The sequence below is a fragment of the Podarcis raffonei genome, chromosome 16 (assembly GCF_027172205.1).
Source record: "Podarcis raffonei isolate rPodRaf1 chromosome 16, rPodRaf1.pri, whole genome shotgun sequence".
Taxonomy (NCBI): Eukaryota; Metazoa; Chordata; class Lepidosauria; order Squamata; family Lacertidae; genus Podarcis; species Podarcis raffonei.
Genome location: NC_070617.1, coordinates 12,021,003 through 12,042,725, shown reverse-complemented (window position 1 = coordinate 12,042,725; position 21,723 = coordinate 12,021,003). Strand labels below are relative to the sequence as shown.

The 21,723-nt window shown below is 47.3% G+C and overlaps 1 protein-coding gene and 1 long non-coding RNA gene across 3 annotated transcripts in view; one reads left to right on the top strand and one right to left on the bottom strand.

Moving 5' to 3' along the window:
- Window positions 1–910: 910 nt before the first annotated feature.
- LOC128403456 (uncharacterized) lies at window positions 911–5,852 on the bottom strand. The gene is made up of 2 exons (XR_008327955.1): window positions 5,748–5,852; window positions 911–1,255 (listed from the first exon to the last, which is right to left on the bottom strand). It is a non-coding gene; the product is annotated as an uncharacterized LOC128403456 (long non-coding RNA).
- Window positions 5,853–5,958: 106 nt separating this feature from the next.
- PLCB3 (phospholipase C beta 3) overlaps window positions 5,959–21,723 on the top strand; it is a 68,799-nt gene continuing 53,034 nt past the window's right edge. For both annotated transcript variants that reach the window (XM_053368227.1, XM_053368226.1), the window contains exons 1-2: window positions 5,959–6,060; window positions 20,188–20,265. In XM_053368227.1, the coding sequence (XP_053224202.1) occupies window positions 5,962–6,060; window positions 20,188–20,265 (177 nt within the window). In that variant the 5' untranslated portion in view covers window positions 5,959–5,961. The remainder of the gene's footprint in view (window positions 6,061–20,187; window positions 20,266–21,723) is intronic.

Sequence of the window (21,723 nt, the reverse complement as noted above, 5' to 3'; positions counted from 1 at the left end):
GGCAACCCAGTCAGATGGGTGGAGTACAAATAATTCTTATTTTTACTATACCTCCTGCAGGTGACAGGTATGAATTTCACATTTATGTGACAGCCCCAATAATGCATTTTTAGGCTGCTAAAATAAAATATTCATTGCATGTCTAAAGGCATTTAGCAGGCATTTATGTACATGTGCCAAGGCTTCGTTACAGTAAAGGAGAACGTTTTTGATAATTTGGAAACATGAATTATTGTATTACAGTGGAACCTTGGTTCTTGCATGCCTTGGTACTCGAACATTTTGGTTCCTGAACACCAAAAACCCGGAACTAAGTGTTCCAGGTTTCAAATGTTTTTTAGAAGCTGAACGTCCGATGCGGCTGTCAGCTATTGTTTCCGGGGCGCCTGCGCCAATCGGAAGCCGCGCCTTGGTTTTTGAACGTTTCAGAAGTCAAATGGTCTTCTGGAACGGATTACGTTCGAGAACCAAGGTACCACTGTATTTGCTATTCTGTTGTAAGCAGCCACGCATTCCTTGGTGACGTAGAGGGTTTGGGTCTCGAACCAGAGACCAAGCCTGATCTAAGCCTGTGCGGCCGTGGCAGTTCACCAGTAGAGGGAGCCACTGGCTTGTTCTCTTTCTTGCACTTGGGTGCCACCAATGCAGCTGGCTCAAAGGAGGTACTGCAGCTTCCAGACTCAGCGGATGTCAGGTGACACAAGGAAGCCAATGGGCTTTTGTCTGGCCCATATATATGTGTGTGTGTGTGTGTGTGTGTGTGTGTGTGTCTGTGTGTGTCTGTCTGTGTTTGTAGAGAAATGCAAAGCCCTCTTTTTCAGGTGTGTTTCCACAACCCTGGAAGGAAAATGGGGAGTGGGGGAGGAAGTGGAATAAGCATTATCCAGTGCAACATCAAAATAATAATGACTTATCTTGTTTTTAAATTTATCTTGCAACCTTCCTACCCTGATTATGCAAACACATATGCTCAGAGTTCGCTCAGATGTAAGCATCGCCTCTGCGCTGTGACTTGGTGGCTGTGATTCAGTTTTCCCTTCCGCAGACGAGGAAGAGCGTCTGTGGGGTCAGGACCTGTTTTCTTCCTTTTCTCTGTGTTTACATTCTCTCCCAACTCCCTGGAAGTTCAAAAGCGAAGGCTGCTTTCCTCCGTGGACTACGGCCAAGTTGGCTTAGCGCTATGATCCTGTTAAATAACTTTCTTGAAAGCAGGGTGCGGCTGAGATCGCTCTCTGTACAGGGGAAGCCCTCCAGCCTGGAACAAAACAACAGCATTTTATTCTCTCTAGGTTTTCCTGGTGCACATATGACCTTTCTGGCCACTAAATTACAGCTGGTGACGTCCTCCTTTCCCACGGCGGCCCTGCGAAGACAGTTTTAGTTTGAGATCTGATGCCTTGGGCTGTGGACACACCATACTTTTAAAAGCACATGGCTTCCCCCCCCCCTTCCCCACAAGAATCCTGGGAACCGCAGTTTGTTAAGGGTGCTGGGAATTGTAGCACTGTGAGGGGTAAACTATAGTTCCTAGTATTATTTGCGGGGAAATACCGGTATGTGCTTTCAGTGTATGGTGAGTATACAACCACAGGCCATGGAGTCTGTCTGGTGTAGCGACCTGCGTTTTGGACTAGGGAGGTGGTTGTACCTTGAAAGAGTATGGCTGGGTAGCTTAGTCAGTAGAGCTCAAGATTCTTAATCCCAGGGTTGTGGGTTCGAGTGCCACGTTGGGTGAAAGATTCCTGTATTGCAGGGGTTTGGACTAGATGACCATTGTGGCCCCTTCCAGCTCTACAATTCTATGATTTAACCCTGAAGAATCATAGAATCATAGAGTTGGAAGAGACCACAAGGGCCATCGAGTCCAACCCCCTGCCAAGCAGGAAACACCATCAGAGCACTCCTGACATATGGTTGTCAAGCCTCTGCTTAAAGACCTCCAAAGAAGGAGACTCCACCACACTCCTTGGCAGCAAATTCCACTGTCAAACAGCTCTTACTGTCAGGAAGTTCTTCCTAATGTTTAGGTGGAATCTTCTTTCTTGTAGTTTGGATCCATTGCTCCGTGTCCGCTTCTCTGGAGCAGCAGAAAACAACCTTTCTCCCTCCTCTATGTGACATCCTTTTATATATTTGAACATGGCTATCATATCACCCCTTAACCTCCTCTTCTCCAGGCTAAACATGCCCAGCTCCCTTAGCCGTTCCTCATGGGAACTGTAGTTTGCTCCTCACAAAGTAACAATTCCCAGAACCGTCTACAATCCCCATGATTCTTGGAGGGGGGGGGAATGTGCTTTATAATGTGCTTTATGGTGTGTACGCAGCCTTGTTCAGCAGTTTGAACATCACAGCTGTGGAAAAGGAGAGGAGAAGGCCAGGACCACAACCCAGATATCAAAGGCCATAACCTCCCTTTCCTAGTTGGGCCTTTCTTCCCTGGAGATGGTGTAGTTGTTGTGAGTGACTCAGGCTAGGAAGCTGTAAGCTGGGGAAATTCCCATCCCACTCTAAGATCAGCAATGAGCGACATTTAATGATGTTTATGACCCAGTGCCACAGCACTCTTCTGCCTCCTTAAAGGGCCCACAACCTTAAATCTCAAAAGTAGCTTGCACTTAGATTTCATTTTGCCTAGGCTTGCATGGCGTGCTGCCCTCTCAACAAACAAGCCCCTCAGTTCGCTGACATCTGTAGCTATGTACACACCATACACTGAGGACCCCTCCAGACTGTTTTATTTCACCTTCGTGGTGATTTGTGTTCCTGGTGCTATTAGAGCAGTCACACAGGTTCCCACGTTCAATACCATTTGTACCTGCAAAGGTGCTTTTTTTGGGGGGGGGTCCCCACACCGCTTCCCTTCCAAGCAGTGCATATTCTGCTGAAATTCAGGAATGTTTTACACCACAAAAGTTCTGGCATATTTTTCTCCCACTTTTGTTTGTTTGTTGGTACTATAGCCCTTCTGAACAGCAATAATGGCCCCGCCTGCACTATTTCAAGCAGTTTCATTGCACTTTAAACAGTCATGTCTCTCTCCCCCCGAATTCTGGGAACTGTAGTTCATTAAGGGTGCTGAGAATTATTGTTGTTGTTTAGTTGTTTAGTCGTGTCCGACTCTTCGTGACCCCATGGACCAGAGCACGCCAGGCACTTCTGTCTTCCACTGCCTCCTGCAGTTTGGCCAGACTCATGCTGGTAGCTTCAAGAACACTGTCCCACCATCTCACCTCTGTCGTCCCCTTCTCCTTGTGCCCTCCCTCTTTCCCAACATCAGGGTCTTTTCCAGGGAGTCTTCTCTTCTCATGAGGTGGCCAAAGTATTGGAGTCTCAGCTTCAGGATCTGTCCTTCCAGTGAGCACTCAGGGCTGATTTCCTTCAGAATGGAGAGGTTTGATCTTCTTGCAGTCCATGGGACTCTCAAGAGTCTCCTCCAGCACCATAATTCAAAAGCATCAATTCTTCGGCGATCAGCCTTCTTGATGGTCCAGCTCTCACTTCCATACATCACTATTTCCCCTGAATGGGTTACAATTCCCAGAGTGGTTTAATACTCAATAATCCTTCTTCCCAGGGAACTTTGGGAATTGTAGCTCTGTGAGGGGAATGGGGCTCTCTCTTAACAACTCCCAGCACCCTTAACAAACTACAGTTCCCAGATTTGGTGAGGGAAGCCATGACTGTTTAAAGTGCAATGAAACAGCTTGAAATAGTGCAGATGGGGACAAAGGGGTATCATTGAGAAAGCTTCTCTGAACAAACTAGTACTGTATCCTTTATTTTTGGGAGTGTGCTTTAAATGTATATACAGCCAGCCTCAGTGCCTTACAGCACTTTCCGCATTTGCTGTTCCTTGACTACCACCACCCAACATCCGGCAGCATAATAATTGCCACCCCAGGACTCTCCCTCTCCCATAATCTATAAAATGGGTGCAAGACTTCCCCCAATCTTTTCTGCAACCTTTAAAACAGAAGGAAGGAACCACCTTTGCAGGTGGTCTCAAGAGAGACCCGTATCACAGAAATCCTGAAAAGTGGTTGATGGATTAAGTATCTACTGTTTTGGCAGCATGGCCCTAGATGGAATTTCAGTGTTCTCAAAATACATATGTGGATTTTATTCTCCCAACAATCCTATGAGGTTGGCTTGGCTGAGAGCAAAAGAGATAATAATAATAATAATAATAATAATAATAATAATAATAATAATAATAGATTGAATTAATATCCTGTCTTCTTTTCTCCAAGGAGCTCAAGGTGGCTTGCATGCTTCTCCCCCTCCTCATTTAATCCCCACACAACAACCCTGGGCAGTGACTGTCCCCAAGCCCATCCACTGTGCTTTATGGCCAAGTGGGGATTTGAACCCTGGTCTCTCCCAGACCCACACTGCCACAGTGCACTGATCATAGGTTGGAGAGAATCTGTCTACTATTAGCAGTGGAAGCTAAGTAGAGCTTCCAGCCATAGGGGCAGTCTACCTCAGAGGACCAAATTGCTGCTAGGTGAAAAAAAATGTGAGCTTTCCAGAAGAAGCTGTTTGGCCTTGACTTAAGAATATGAGGAGAGAAAACCAACTTGCTGGATCAGGCCAATGGCTCATCTAGTCCAGCTTCCTGTTTTCACAGTGGCCATCCAGGTGCCTGTGGGGACATTCTCCTCTCCTGTTTGTGGCTGGCGGGACGCGCAAACTGAACCCAGGTCTCCCCCAATCTGAATCCGACACCCTAAACCCAGAAGTGGGGGAGCGGGCGGGCTCCCTTACGATACGATAATCTTTATTGTCATTGTCCCATACAGAACAACGAAATGGAAAAATCTACATCAGACATTCAAAAACCATCAAGCCAGCTATCCCAGCCTGGTTAGCCCCTAAAAACTCTGATACCCCATAATTGAATACAATATGCTCACATAGAGGCTACCTTAAAGGTAACGGTAAAGGGACCCCTGACCATTAGGTCCAGTCATGGCCGACTCTGGGGTTGCGGTGCTCATCTCGCTTTATTGGCCAAGGGAGCCGGCGTACAGCTTCCGGGTCATGTGGCCAGCATGACGAAGCCGCTTCTGGCGAACCAGAGCAGCGCATGGAAACGCTGTTTACCTTCCCGCTGGAGCGGTACCTATTTATCTACTTGCACTTTGACGTGCTTTCGAACTGCTAGGTGGGCAGGAGCAGGGACCAAGCAACGGGAGCTCACTCTGTCACGGGGATTTGAACCACCTAGGCTCTGTGGTTTAACCCACAGCGCCCTAGAGACTACCTTCCACTGCATTTAAAACCAAAATCACATTTGGATAGAAACTGTTTCTTAGGCGGCTAGTCCTGGTCTTTATAACCCTGTACCTTCTTCCAGAAGGCAGAAGCTGAAAGAGATCATTTCTGGGGTGCACACTATCCTGCACTATCTCTGCAGCTTTATTATGGCACCTGGAAGCATAGATTTGATCCAAGGTTGGAAGAGTGCACCCAATTATTCTCTCCGCAGTCTTTACAACCTTGGACAGCGTTGTTTTCCCCCTGACCGCGCAGCTCCCAAACCACATACACAGACCTTAAGTTAATGTTGTTGGGACTCCAACTCCCATCAGCCCCCTGCCAGCATGGACACTGGCCAGGGATGATGGGAGTTGGAGTCTTCACAACATCTGGAGCTTCTCTAACCACTGCACCGCACGGCCTACTTTCCCGGGCAGGTTTCTCCAGAAGTAAGCCCTCGCCACCATCCCCGCTGGGCTTACGCGCGCTGGGAGCACTGCGCGCCGGAGTCCTCGCCCCCAGCCCCACCACGCAGCTCCTCCTTCCTCCGCTTCCCTCCAAGAAGGAACCGGGCGGTCTCTTTAAGCGCCTTCTCCCGGGCCGGTCCCACCCCTGCGCGCAGTCCCCGCCCAGGGAGAGGCAGCGGCGGCGGTTCCGCACGGGCAGCGGGGGTCCCGGGCCAGGAGCGCCGCAGCCATGGCCGGGGCGCGCCCGGAGGTCCACGCGCTCCAGCTGGAGCCCCTGAAGGTCCCGGAGACCCTGATGAAAGGCAGCAAGTTCATCAAATGGGACGAGGTGAGTCTCGGAGGGCGGGACGAGCCCACATCTCCCCCTTCCTTGCGTTGCAAACTTTCCTTGCAAAATAGCCACCCTCCCTTCTGCAGGCTTGCTTTGATCTTAAGACAGGATCCCCTTTTCAGTGGGGTGGGTGCGTGGACCACCCGAAGCCCCCGTTCCCTCACTTATCCCCTCGCTTCAGATTGTCGGTCTTTTCTGCGCAACAGTCTGTTTCCATGCCCGTGTACCCCATTGGTTTACTTTTGGGGGAACCCTCAGACTTCAAAAAGTAAAGATTTGGTAGTTTGCCCATTTCCCCTGCTTTCCCCCTTCTCTTATTCTGCTGCTGCCTCTGGGGTTTTTTTGTGTGGGGTGGTGGATCCTTTCTGGGAAGCAATCTTGTCCCCTATCTGTATCTTTACACCCCACTGTTTTATTTACTGGGGGTTCCCTTCTTGTAGAGAGAAATATATTATTCCTCTATCCTCCTACACTTTAGACCTCCTTTTTGACTCCCTCTCTAGGTTACTCTCCTCCTCCTTCCCCCCTTATCTCCTATGACACTCCTAAATTCCATTCCTTTGCAACTCTCCAATTCTTTACATTTGAGTTTTATTTTATTCATTAATTTTTTTGGCGGCTTCGTGCAAACTCTGTTGCAGAAACAAATCCCCCCCTTTCACTTATCTGCATCTGCCCCATGTTTTGCATAGGCGCCCCTTCCCAAAGGAGAAAAAAAGGTCTCTGTATTAAGTGGGGACCCCCCCCCACTTACTTGAAAGAGTATTTCTTTTCTCCATCAGTCTTGGGAAGCCCCCTTCCCAGTCCCTAATTCTGCTATTTATTTCTTTTTGGCTTCTATTTCTTGACACACGTATACCCACAATTCGCAGCAGAGCAACAACCTGGGAAGGGGTTGGAGAAAACACGGGGGTCCCCTCTGACTTGTTTGTTTCACCCCACCCTATCTCTTCCTTTAGTAGAACCACTTTTCCTTGGAAAAGATCTTCTCAGTGGGCCCCCCCAGCTGCCTTTTCCTCTCCTTGAAGCCCCCTTATAGCATATCTCCAACACAGTCCTCCAACTTCCACTTTCAAACTTCAGCCTGACCCTCCCCTGTCTCACTTTCCTGTCCCCCTTGCCCGCAAGCGTGACCTCTCCAGGGCTCCCTTGCCCTGAGCTGTCAAGGCACCGGGTGGAGTTGATGCCTTTGCCCTCCCACTCTTCCTGCTTTCTCTCTTTTTCTCCTGTTAGCCTGACTCTTTCTGGAGACAGACCCCTCCTTGCCTTTTTTCGCTTTTTCAGGAACTTTAACCTCCCTAAGTCTTCAAATCGAGATATCTTTTTGCCTTCCTTGCGCCGGAAGGATTTTTTTCTTTAAATGTGCAATGCGCTGGGTGGTATCTAGGGAGACAAGAAGCATTTCCGCCCCCCCCCTCCTTCCAACATTTCCAACTTTTTCTCAGTGTTTATAAAAAGAGCGAGGCTTTGTTGGACCTATCCCTGTCTCTCCCCCAGCCCACCCGCCCCCATTTAGTTTCCGGTGCATTTATACTCCCATGTGCCCTTAATGTTGATTTTGGTGTGTGTACATTTTATGAACATGAAGTGTTTTTTATTATAAAAAAGAGATTGTGTACTGTACTGCAATTCACAGGGGTTCTCTATGGGACAGGGGTGTTCTCTATAGGGGAATCTGCCTGCAAGGGGACTGGCCAAACCTTTGGAGTGTGTGTATGCTCATGGGGTGCTCTCAGTGGGGTGCATTCTTGCGGCAGATGCATACAGGCCTTCCCCACTGAGCCACTTAGACCCAAAATTGAAGCAAAGGCAGTCTCTGAAGCTTTATGAGTTTGGGTCTGTCTTGGAGATGGGCAGATAGTGTCGGGTGTGGGGAGAGTTTATCATCTTCTTCTTCTTTGGCGATCACTCATAGCCGAGTAAGATTGTCTTCCATAAACACGGTTTTAACAATGTAAGTGACTGTGGAGGCCAATTCTGGATCCACACATCCTTCCACAGTGGAGACATTGGTTTCCAGGCAGGAGTTGATCACGGTGTGGATTTGCCAAGCGTACCTTCCTCTTAGCACGTTTCTCCCTTGCGTCCTGAGTTTGAGTGTCTTCAAAGCCCATGACACCTTTGGTAAAGGCTGTTTTCCACTGGAGAGCTCGCAGGCAAGAGTTTACCAATTGTTGGTGTTTATACTACATTTTTAAAGATTTGCCTTGAGACAGTCTTTGAACCTCTTTGGTTGACCACCAGCATTACACTTTCCATTTTTAAGTTCGGAATAGAGTGTAGTTGCTTTGGAAGAACTGGAAGGGAGGTAGAGGCCTGAGGCCCTTGGTGGAAGAGTGAGGTTAAAAACCAATAAATATTATAAGTGGAACCTAGAATGAGTAGATGGGTGGCATTTGAATTGTGGGGATGGATTTGGCAGATCAGCCTGAATGGGGCTTTGGGTGTTTACAGCAAAGGGACCCACTGGATCACTTCATTGGGGCCCAGTGATTTTGGGGCAGAAATAAGAAAGCATTTATTATTTCCTCCATTCCCTTAGGGCCTTGGTTACTGGGGGGCAGGAACAAGCTGCTTCTGACTTCTGCCCCCCTTACTTTCCCTCCTTCGGCCCTGCTGGGGGTTTCACAATCTAAGCACTATGACAACAGCCCTCTTGGCCTTCCTTCCTTTTGCTCTATCCAACCCCAAAAAAGGAAGCCCAGAGCCTTAGGCAAGAAAAAAAAGACATACAAGCTAGATCAATGGGCCTGGGCCCCTCTCATTGATCAAAGGGGATTTTTGTGTCAGGGAGAGGGGGGGAGATAGTGGGGGGCAGGCAATCACCCCTTAGTAGAGAAGATTCAGGACTTAAGGGAAGGAATTCAGGACTTGTCCTGATTGAAACTGTTAAGGAAAAATGCTAAGGGAAGCTCCAGTACATGCAAAGTGATATTTTCTCTTTGTGCACATGTGTGTGTGTTTTGTATACACACCCCAGGCTTCTGTGTCAGAATATTATGGGGAGGGTCAGCATGGATGGGGCGGTCTGTCTCCTTCTGTTAGAGGAAAACCGGGCAAAAGTTTGGTGTTAACAAGAAATCTCTGACACTGGTTTGTGGTTTGTGTGTAAACACGCTCACAGTTTTGTGTCTTATCTGTGGGTGTTCACTCTGGGGTGGGGAAGGGTGAAGTTCCCTCCTGGTGAGGAACCATAGTCTCAGTTTTCTTTTCTTTTTACCAAAGAGTCAGGTTTTTAGCATTCGCAGAACCTGAGATAGGAGGCAAAATATACAGACAATATTTTCATTTTGGGCTGAGGAATCAGCCTGCTTCCTGCTTTCAGCGTTTTACTCTTCCTTGCTGGAAAAATTCCTGCAAACACCCACAATCTCACCCAGTCTCTGCCCCCCGCCCAGAAGATCTCTTCTAAAATGTGGCCAATTCATAGTGTGTGGTGGTTGGGGTATGTGGGCCTAGTGGTTTGGGGCATCCTGTGCCAGGCCACATTGGTGCTGGGAGGGTGGCAGGCTTTTTGGAGGCAAGACGTGTCAAATGGGACTGGTTTGAGAGAGGTGCATGCATGTGCATGTGTGATATAATCTGGGGGTGAGGGAAAGCAAGGGATTTTGCAACCCTCAACTGCCCATATTTCTTCTATGCCCCACACTCTGATTGTTTGCTACTTTCTCTCCCCGCCTTTTTTTTTTACCCAAGGATGTGAATCTAATGACTATTTGCACAGCCTGAGGAAACATGTTTCTGAGGTGTCTGCCAAATGACACCCCCCAATGGCCCTCTCCCCCCCCCTTTCGCCTCAGAAATGCTTCTCAAACAGCTGTGAGGACAAATCCTCTCTCAGGGGAATCCTGTTTCTTGCCTGGAATGGTCGAAGATGGAGAGCTCATCTGCCCAGCCAACATTGCAAACAACATGGGGAAACAAGGAATACTTTCCCTTCTTCCCTCCCCTGTCTGGTTCTGATCTTAATTCTCCTCATTCCCCAGCATCCCAGCCCAGATCTGCGGGGCCAGAATGTCAAGCAGCAAATTGCGCCTAATTTCCCCCTTCCCATCCGTTTCCTTTCAAAACAGCTCTCAAAAACGGATAATTTCCCAGGTCAGTTCAGTTCCCTGGGGGGAGAGTGGTAGCAATTGCCTCAATCTCTCTTTGCTCTTTGTCAGCTGAGCCTGCCTCACAGGGCTGTTGTGAGGATAAAATGGGGGGGGGGGACAGGTCTCTATGTTGTGGAGGGAATCTCCATGTTTGCTAGGAAAGAGGAAGAGAGTCATTCTCCTTAGAGTAGAGCCATTGAAATTAATTGTCCCCAATTAATCATGTCGATTGAGTTTAGTGGGTCTACTCTGAATAGGAGTAACATATTGGAGACAACCTGTAGTTTAATAGAATCATAGAATTGTAGAGTTGGAAAGGACCATGCGAGTAATCTAGTCCAACTCCTGCAATGCAGGATTATTTTGTCCAACATGGGATTCGAACCCATGACCTTGAGTTCAAGAGTTTCTTGCTCTCCTGACTGACATATCCTGAGGGGTGCAACAGGTTCATACAGATGGGTGGCTTCACTGGGGCTTGTAGGATTAGACAGGGCAATCTGAACGGGGTTTTGTGTGCTTCCACTTTCCAGCAAATGAAGAGCTCATCTTGAGGTTCCCCTCATTCTTCCTCCTGCCCTATCCTGATATCAGGGTGCCCTTTAAGTACCCCTGAAATCGCTTCTGGCATGCGATGGCGATATTGACATTTAAACGTTTTGGCTTATTTTTGAGGGGATGCCTTGTGTTTTGCCTTTCCACCCTCTATCTCTCCTCACCCTGCCCCAGAAATATCAATGTGTGAGGATTAGATACGATCCTTGACTGACTTTGCCTCCGCCCAGGTTCTCATTTTTACAGCGGTTTCCTTATCATAAGTGGGAGAGCCTGGAACAATGATTCCCGTTCAATGTTCCCACGGCGATAACAGTCCAGAGGGCAGCTGATGAGGGAAGGGCTCTCTGTGTGGGTGGGTGATGTAAGATTTGCGGGGTGGGGGCATGCTGTTACAGAGATGCTTGGAAACGGCCCCCCGCTCTGGAGTCCTTTGCATTGTCCGGAACCAGCTCCCGGCCTCCAGTGCCCACCCCCATTTCCTTTTCATCTCCAGACAGATTTTCAGGGTCTCTGGGTATTTAGCGTGCTGACCAATGGGAGTGCATATGGTCTCTATTAAAATTCCTGTCTTGTGAGCTCCCCCCCCCCAATACAGGGCCTAAGGGGGATTCCCACAGCCCTGTGATGCCATGGATGGAGGGGGGGGTAAGTTTGAGAGGGTGCGCTGAGAACAGCCAAATCCTTTCAGATGACAAAGGCAAAGTGTGGGGTGGTGGGTACGAACTTCGTAGTTGCTTCTGTGTAGTGTGGAGCGCAATGCAGTGAAATAAAATCTTTTGACAGGGAAAATAGGATTTTGTGTGCAGTTTTATATTAATCAAATCTTTGCAAGCTGGCACAGCCAAATGCAGGTTACCCTGTTTGTATTTATACAGTTGGGCCGCATTCTTACTGTACATTTAACACACATTTTTGGCCTGCAGGATTATTGGGAACTGTAGCTGGCTAAGGGTGCTAAGAACCATAGCTCTGTAAGAGGTGAAATACAGTTTCCAGGATTATTGGGGGTGGGGGAGAATGGGCTTTAAATATATGGTGTGTAAGCAGTCTTTAAAAAATGGAGGAGGCTTGGTGGTGTGTGTGTGGAACCTTGATTCAATATGTTTTTATTAGATTATCATTCTACCCTGCAAAAAGCTCAGAGCATATACAGGGTTGGGGTTTTTCTCCCTTTACCACTTTATTATTGCAAGAACCCTGTGAGGTAGGTTAAGTCAAATCTCCCACTGAACTTCATGGCTGAGTAGCGGGATTTGAATCCAGGGCTCGAGGTTTATGAGTCAGTGCGTCTGCCCAAGACTTATTTAAGAACTCAAATGTGAAATTGCTGGTCTAACAAAAATAATGTTTTTTACTGGATGATTAGGGCATAGCTGAGCACGACACTATTTTTTTGAAAAGGGATGCAGAAATGATGCCTCTTAGCTTAATGTCTGTCCCATGAGAATTGGTAGAAAGCATGATTAAAGCTAGAATGATAAAGAATGTTGAACGATAAGCCTTGCTGAGGAAGAATCAGCACGGCTTTTGCAAAGAGAAAGCCATTCTTGGCAACCTTGTACTAACTTCCCTAGATTTCCAAAAACCTTTTGACAGAATCTCTGGCCAAAGAATTTTTAGTAAACTTTTGTGCATTGCCTTAATGGATTGTTATTTGCTTAAAGAATAAATTGTAGGGATAAGTATACATTTCTCACGGTCGTGGGGAGGGAGCTGGATCTGTATTGTTTGGGTCTGGTGCTGTTTAACATTCATAAGTGATCTTGAGTCAGGGGTGAGCAGTGAGCTAGCCAAGTTTGTGAGTGACAGCAAACTATTCAGGATGGTGACAATCTGAGCAGACTACAAATATCTCCACTGGACGAACAGCCAACAAAAACGGCAATTGGGGTTTAGTGTAAGTAAGCGTAAAAGGTTTTATATATAAACATATAAACCGGTTTGTTCCGAACTGGTAGAGGCTAACTAGAAAAGGGAGATCCTGGGGTTGTGCTGGATAACTCTATGAAAACATCAACCTGCTTTGTGTGTCAGCGCCAACAAGGAGAGATTCCTTGCTGGAGATTCTTAGGCAAGCTATCTGAAAGCAGACCTGCCAGTTTCGTAAAGCTTCCAAATAAATATATGGCGCAAGACTATTTGAATACTATGTATGGTTCTGACTAACCAGTCTCAAAAAAGGATATCACAGAGCTGAAGGAAGTAGCAGAGAGTGCAGTTGAAATGATCAGGGGGGCTGAAGCGACTCCACTGTATTTTTATTTTTTTTTACGAAAGTTTGAGAGATGTTTGAACTTTTTAGCTTAGAACTTCAGCTGTAAGCTTCCAGATGGGCTCCCAACTCCCGTCAGCCCCAGTCAGCGTAGCTAATGCCCAGGGGTGATAAGAGGGGTCTTATCAACATCTGGAAGGCTACATGTTTCCTAATCTAGTCTAGGGAAACATAATCGATGTAATTAAGACTTATAACGTTATACATGGTGTGAAGAAAGTGAGTGAGTGAGTGAGAGGTCCCCCTGCTTTCCCTCAGAACTGTGGGTTGTGTAAGGAAGCTGCATGAGCAAAGACGAAAGGAAGTGTTTCTTCACATAGGTCACATTTGCACCATACATGTAAAGCACATGGCTTCCCCCAAAGCATCCTGGGAACTGTCATTTGTTAAGGGGGGTGGGAATTATAGCTCTCTGAGCGGCAACCTACAGTTCCCAGGGTTCTCTGGGGGAAGACATGACTGCTTAAGCCTTAAGTGGTATAATTGGGCTTTCAATGTATGGTGGTGTGGATACAGGAGTTGTGCATCGTTAACCTATGGAATTAGCTGCTGCAGGATACTGTGATGGCCAGTAGCTAAGGTGGATTTATTTATTTATAGAATTCATATCCCCCACCCCGGGAACTTAAATAAATTGATGTTGGAGGGAAAGCCTGATAGCGAGGTACCTGCTACTTTAGGTTTCCCACAATGCCATGCTACGCATTTCAAATGGCAGCTGCCTGCCTCACGGTGGATCAGGCAAAGCCAGCACAATGCTCTCCTAGAGGTTGTTGGACTCAAACTCCCATCAGCCCCACTCAGTTTGGCCTACAATTAGGGGATAATGTTGTCGTTCAACAACTAAATTGGGGGGCACTACACCCCCTACCCCTGTGGTGCGTGGTATCCAACTAAGTCCTACTCGGAGAAGACCTATTGGAATGAATGGACTTGATCTTAGTCATGGTTATTGATTTCAATGGCTCTACTCTGAGGAGGGCTAACATGGATACAGCCCAAGACAAATTGTAAACTAGAGGAGGAGGGCGGCAGAGGGGGTCCAGCCGGCGCCAGGGGGCTCTTGGCAGCTGCCAGAAAATGCCTGGTGCTGACGCCAAGCCTGATTCTCTCCACTTTTCCCAGGCCACTTACTTTCCTGTGCAAGACTTAGGGGGTCTCCTTTGGAGCGTTCCTTCTTTGAAAGCCATCGGATCTGGGCGTGGGCTCTTTCCTGCAGTTTGGCTGGAGACCTGAGCTTATTGTGCAGATCCTAATGAACCCTATTAAGCGTTTTTGCAGATGAGTGGTAGGCTCTTTCTCCTCCATTTCCTAAGCTGTCCCTTACACACCTCCGCTTCCGAGGCTAATTTCAGGTATTGAGTGGGGATGTGAGCTGTGTGTTGATAAAAGGTATTAAAAGGACTGAGGGCAAGTGAGGGTGAGGATGGAGTCCCTAAAGAGCTTGGATGATGGTAGTGAGAGAACCTTTCCCCCCAAGCTGGGTGGGTCTAAGTTAAAGACTGAAAGATTTACAGGCTGAATTTAATAGTCACAAGCAGGGCCTACGATAACATGTCACAGTAAAATGTTTGGGAAGGGTTATACCTCAGTGGTAGAGCACTTTCCTTGCATGCCAACGGTCTTGGGTGAAATCCCTGGCATCTTCAGGTAGGGCTGGGAGAGTCCCTTGTCTGAAATCTTGGAGAGCTGTTGCCAGTCTGTGCTAGACAGACCCAGTGGCCTGACTCTGCACGAGGCAGCTTCCTGTGTTCCTATTTAAAATGGCCCTTCGTTGAGAACCATGAGGACTAGAATCTCTGTTTTTAGGGGAGCAACCATAGTTTGGCTGTTGAGCACCTGCATTCCATGCACAAGGTCCCAGGTTCAGTCCTGGGTATGGCTGGCAAAGACCCCTTGCCTGAAAAACCTGGAGAGATGCTTCCAGTCAGTGTGAAGACAATACTGAGCTTGATAGACCAGCCATTTGACTTAGTATAAGGCAGCTTCAAATATACCTATTGTGGGTTTCCAGGTCTGGTTTTCTCTTCTCCCACCCCCTGAAGTCAGTCACTATTCTGTGGCCACTGAACATGGTCAGTCATCACTAAGATGTTTGGGGGCTTTCCATCTCTAGGTTTGTTTGTGTCTATAAGGATTTTTTTGTACTTCAGCACACCACAGGGTTTCCTCAAGCCTGCTGGTGACCTCTGTCTTTTTCAAAAACACACACATTTTATTGGTTTTTCAGAAAGAAACAGAATTAACGAATTAACATCAACAAATGAAACTCCCTCCCAGCCTTGCCACTCAAATGCCGTAGTGGGAAGCCTGCTAGCAAGGCCTGGGTTCAACAGCACTTTCCCCACGTGGGATTTCCAGAAGTCGGTGTTCAGAGGCATACTGCCTCTGACAATGAATGCAACAAAGGCAGAACATTCCCTTAGCCTTCATTAATTTGTCTAATAATAATAATGATGATGATGATGATGATGATGATGATGATAATAATAATAATTTATTTGTACCCCACCAATCTGACTGGGTTGCCCAGGTCACTCTAGGTGGCTTCCAACCATAGCTGTCAATGTTTCCCTTTTTAAGGGAAATTCCCTTATTCCGAATAGGATTCCTCGCAAGAAAAGGGAAAAGTTGACAGCTATGCTTCCAACAGAATTTTAAAATACAGTGGTACCTTGGTTTAGGAACTTAATCCGTTCCGGAAGTTCATTCTTAAACCAAAACTGTTCTTAAACCGAGGCATGCCTTCCCTAATGAAGCCTCCCGCCGCTGGTGCCCGTTCACCATTCGGGTTCCGTTCTTAGACCAAGGTAAAGTTCTCAAACCAGGACACTATTTCCGGTTTTGCAGAGTGGTAAACTGAACATTCTTAAATGTACCAATGTATAACGAGACATCAAATAGTAAAACCTTCCCAGTACAGGACTGCCTTCAGATGTCTCTGGAAAGTCGTAGGTATAGTTGCTTATCTCTTTGACGTCTGACTGACAGGCATTCCACAGGGTGGGCACCAATACCAAAAAAGCCCTCTGCCTGGTTTCTTGTAGCTTCAAGTCTCGCAGTGAGGAAACTATTTAAATCCCCCTTTAAAGCCTTCTTGAGTTGTTGGCCACCACTACCTCAGGTGGGAGCAAATTCCATAATTTTAACTTTGCGCTGTGTGAAGAAATGCTTCCTTCGAGTGTTACACGAGAGGGAGAAATTTTTTCCTTTTCCGCTTTCTCTACACTGTGCATTACACTGTATACACCTCAATCATGTCTCCTTGCCTTTTTTTTTCTAAACTGAAAAACCCCCAATATTGTGACCTTTCCTTCACAGGGGAGTTGCTACACCCCCCTGATCATTTTCTTATTTCCCAGGATTCTCTGGGACAACCAAAGAAATAAAGTTGTATAAAGACCAGTTTCAGTTTAGGTTGCCCTTTCCTGAACCTGCCATATCCATTTTTTTCAGGTGAGGTGACTAGAATGGAACCTCCAAATGCGGCTGTGCCATAGATTTGTATGATGGCATTATGAAACTGGCAATTTATATTTTCAGCTCCTTTCCTAATGATTCCTAGCATGGATTTTGCCTTTTTCACAGCTGCTGCACACTGGGCACTACCATGAGAGGCAGGGCCTCCAACTCCTAGGGACCGAGCTCTTTTGGGGGCCCCAATATTTTGGGGGAGAAGGCTGGACCCCCCATGTTCAAAGGAGGCAGAGGAGGCCAAATGTGGAGCCGAGCATGACCCAGATTCTGTGGCCGGCTCCTTCTCCTCCTCCTGCCACAGAGGGGAAGGAGTGGGGAAGCAGATTGCAGCCAGCGGTGGCAGCAGCAGCAGTAGGAGATGGAGCTGCCGGCCATTGAACCCATGCTGCCACTGCGTTTGGCTCTGCCACTGGCTCCTCCCAACATTTCATCGCCATGTGCGTGACATCAGCGCCCCCCTTCTCCCTCGGAAGTTGGTGTCTCAGGTGAGAGGGCTTGGGCCTCTCATACAAAAACCGCTAAGGCCTCAACCGTTTCCAAGACTCCCTTGGCATGAAATCTTATGCTTGTATAAAACTGCTCTACAGGTAGATACTTCATGATTCCAACTCAAATTGTTTTGGAATGGAGTTACCCATGGCGGGGAGAGTCGGTGGGGATCGTATTGGTAGGGTTTGGTCCTTACTCCCCCCTGACACAGATCCTGTACCTGTAACAGTTACAACAACGGGCAGATGTTCAGCATCTGCACCCCTGTGCCAGGAAAAGCTACACATGTTGAATTTCTGCCTCTTTCTGACAGTAAGAGCCGTTTGACGGTGGAAGGGACTCCCTCAGAAAGTGGTGGACCCTCCTTCATTGGAGGTTTCCGAACAGAGCTTGGATGGCCATCTGTCAGGGATTTTTCAGCTGTGATTCCTGCATTGCTGGGGGGTTGGACTAGATGACCCTTGGTGTCCCTTCCAGCTCTTTAATTATATGACTCTATATAAGGCTTTCATTGGGACGGCCTCTGCTCTGTGGAACAGCATTCCTCTTGAGGCACTTTCTGCACTTTCCGGAAACAATTGAAGTAATTTTTGTTGCGGCTGGCTTTCCCAGCTGAATAAATGGATCTTAGACATGCCAATTTTATATGGTTTTAGTTTTTAGTTTTTATTAAAAACAAAACAAAACCCGCATCTGCTGTTTGCATGCTTTTTAAAAAATTGTACGTCGCTTTGCAATGATTGTTTAGAAGGCAATTAATGAATCAATGATCATTTAAAAATGACTAAATTGAGAGAGCTGGAGAGAAAAGTTTTCAACCAACATTGAAAACTGTACAGTGTTGGGGCTTGCCTGACTTCTAAGGGAAGAGAATTCCAGAGAACTGGGAGTGCAAGGCACATGTTCGAGTCGCAACATGCTTTCTTGCAGGGGTGTGTGGCGCCATCAGCAGATTTTAAGAACATGAGGAACTCCTCTGAAGGTGGTTCAGAAACTTCAGCTGGTGCAGAATTCAGCGGCCAGGTTGCTCACCGGAGCAAGACGGTTTGAGCATATTACACCGATCCTGGTCCGACTGCACTGGATACCAATTAGTTTCCGGGCCCAATTCAAAGTGCTCGTTTTGACCTATAAAGCCTTAAATGGCTCAGGACCGCAATACCTCAAGGACCACCTCTTTATATATGAACCTACCAGGACTCTGAGATCATCTTCAGAGGCCCTTCTTTGAGTGCCGCCTCCTAGACAGGTCCAGAGGGTGGCAACACAAGAACACGCCTTCTCTGCAGTGGCCCCCTGTCTGTGGAGCGCTCTCCCCAGGGAAGTTCGCCTGGTGCCTTCATTATACACCCTTAGGCACCAGGCAAAAACATTCCTTTTTAACCAGGCGTTTGGTTGATCTGATTAACATCCTATGCCCTTTTAAAATGTGGCTTTTTTGTGTGGGGGAGGGAGCTATTGGGTTGTTCTAATTTTTATTTTGTATTTTGTGGTTTTTTATTTTGATTTTATTCTGTGAATCGCCCTGAGACCCCCAGGTATAGGGCGGTATTTAAATTCAAAGAGGAGGAGGAGGAGGAGGAGGAGGAGGAGGAACCCGGCTGCTGGATCAGACCAAAGGCTTCTGTAGCGCAGAATCCTCTTGCCTCGCAGTGGCCAGCCAGATGTCCCTATGGGACGCCCTAAAGTGCAGCATACTCGCCTCACGTGGTTCTCAGCAGCTGGTATTCAGGGGCCTAGTGCCTCCGACAATGAACATCTTTACCTGACTGGGGTGGGGTGTAGTGGGTGAGGCAGTTTGGTTCAGATCCATATCGGTACCAGTAGTCAAATTCTGAATCCAGCTCAGAAGCAAATTGGCAGCCAATGCAACACTTTCAGCAGAGGCATTATCTGTGGGTTGCCCCAAAAGCAACTGCCCTCGCTGTACAGGCAACTACCAGTTTATGTGGCGGTTATGTTCCAAGGCATTGCGCATCTACATGAAATCGCCTATATTTGAAACGCCATTGGAAAAGCCTGCAGACACCTTCTAAACCTCTGGAAACTGTTGAAACGCCCTTTAAAAAACAGCAGCACTCCCTCCAAACCTACTTGCTCAAACTCCCAACTCTCCACAGGCCTCAACGGTCGGTGCAAAGGCTTGTGGGATAGCTAAATGCTGGTTTTGTGCCTTTTTCATCCCTTTTGTGCCTTTTTCCTCCCATTTTTGCCGTTTTAAATGTCACTTCTGTGTTTGGCGCAATGCGTGTGTGCGCAGTCAGCATCCATTGGACGCATGTAAATTAGTCGTTGCCTGTACAATTTTTTGGCACCTGCTAAAAGCCTTTTTTGTTCAAGAAAGCCTCCCCAGACATGTAGACATCTGTTTCACTACATCATCATAATTATTTATTAATACGTATTTTTTAAACGGTCTGATTTACGTTTTTCAAAAAGTGGTTTAAGGTGAGCTTGTTTTTAAGACTTGGTTTTTATCAGTGATTTTCATGGTATATTCATATTGTATGCAAGTTGCTTAGAGGTTTCGGTGAATAAGCAATATATAGATTCTGTTCAATAAAATTAAATGACCTGTGTGTTGGCTCTTTGACACCGGCTGTGGCTTCCGGACTGAATTCAAGGGCAGCCCCAGGTAAAGCACATTACAGCAATCAGGCCTGAAAGTGATCAGTGTATGGACCACTGTTGCTGAGCTTCCATCCCTTACAAACCTGGTTGATCATTATGTCTTGCAAATGCCATCTCATGAGGAGGCCCATTCCACAGAATGTAGGAATTGGGCCTTTAGGGTTTTGGCACCTTTGGAATTCCCTCCTGCTAAATATTAGACAGGTGGTTTTGCTGGTGCCTCCTGAAGACCTTCCTCATCCAACAAGCCTTTTATGTAAAGATCTTTCCCTGTTTCTGAATTGTTTTAAAGACAATTTTCAAGATGTTAAAGTTGGAGGGTTTTTTTTATTGTCTGCCATTCTGGGGCCAGGTGGATTATATAAATTTCACAAGCAATAGGTTGCTGTTGTTTAAAACTACTGCCTGATGGCTCCTGGCACACAGCTGGCAAATCTCCGAAGCTGGCAGTTGTGTACTGGATCTGTTCCTTGAGTGGGAGACCCCTGTGAGTTGCACAAAACAGAGGAGATCAACATATAATAAACAGTTTTGGGAAAGTTGTCATCTATGGCTTGGTGGAAGAGTATTGACTGTTCTCTCCCCCCCCCCCCCTATTCCTAGGAACCAACAAGCCGGGCTCTGGTGACCTTACGGGTTGACCCTAAAGGATTTTTCCTCTACTGGACTGGCCCAAATATGGTAGATATATGCACTCTGCTTTTAGAAGTCTTTCTGTTTCTCTCTTCTCTCTCTCTCTCTCTCTCTCTCTCTCTCTCTCTCCAGCCTCTTCAAACTGCATTTTTATTTATATGCATTTCGTTTTTTAAAAGTAAAGCTTCTTATCACTTGCGACGGGTGACCAAGGCCGGAAACTCTTGGGCGCTTACGAGCACGTCCTTTATCTTTTGAGGTCAGCAACACTGCAAGGATGTGTGCATGTCTGTCTCTATCTGTGTGCACTCTGTACCTCTGAAGCACAGCCCTGCCCCCAAATCTTGAGAACTGTAGTCTGTCACTTGCAGCAGCAGCAGCAGCATTCCCAGCACTCGCAACAAAATACAGTTCCCAGGATTCTTTGGGGGAAGCCAGGTCTGTATAGTAAAAGCTATGGTTTTCCCAGTAGTGATGTATGGAAGTGAGAGCTGGACCGTAAAGAAGGCTGATTGCCGAAGAATTGATGCTTTTGAATTATGGTGCTGGAGGAGACTCTTGAGAGTCCCATGGCCTGCAAGAAGATCAAACCTCTCCACTCTGAAGGAAATCAGCCCTGAGTGCTCACTGGAAGGACAGATCCTGAAGCTGAGGCTCCAATACTTTGGCCACCTCATGAGAAGAAAAGACTCCCTGGAAAAGACCCTGATGTTGGGAAAGATGGAGGGCACAAGGAGAAGGGGACGGCAGAGGACAAGATGGTTGGACAGTGTTCTTGAAGCTACCAGCATGAGTTTGACCAAACTGCGGGAGGCATTGGAAGACAGGAGTGCCTGGCGTGCTCTGGTCCAGGGGGTCACGAAGAGTTGGACACGACTAAACGACTAAACAACAACAGCAAAGTGCTTTCGATGGGCTTGCATGTGGTTGCTTGAATGTGACTTGGGGATGCTGCTGGGTGTCTGGAGAGTGGAGTTCTCCAAGCGCCCCTTGCTGGAAGGTGTTGAAAGTACAGGGCACCCGGCTTGTCCAGGGCCCTGCCTTTGGGGTTGCGTGCAGTTCACTGGCCCCAGGGGAAGGAGTGATTTGTGCAGAGGCCCAGGCTGTTCATTCCACTCTCTTGTCAATGCCTTTTGAGTCGTTAAGCTGGTTTGGCAAGAATTCTGGGGTGGGAGCCAAAGAGAGGGAGAGAGGCGGAAAGGGAGGGAGCGGGTTTTTAAAAAATAAAAAAAACTGATTGAAACAGCGGCTGCTGCTCTCTTTCCTGTCCCAATTGCTTCCTTTGCTTTTCCGGCTTCGTAATGAATCCTCCGGAGACCTGCACCCCAAAACTTGGCCGTTGTACCTCAATACTTGTAACAGACAGTAAAGGCCCAGAGTTCATCGTGCATTGACCTCAGTAAGGCACGTTGTGACTTGAGTGTGGCTTTTTCTGAAGTGGCCCTAACATTTTTCTCAAAAAGACTCCCAAACCTTCCCAGCAGTTTAATGGTGGAGTATACAATT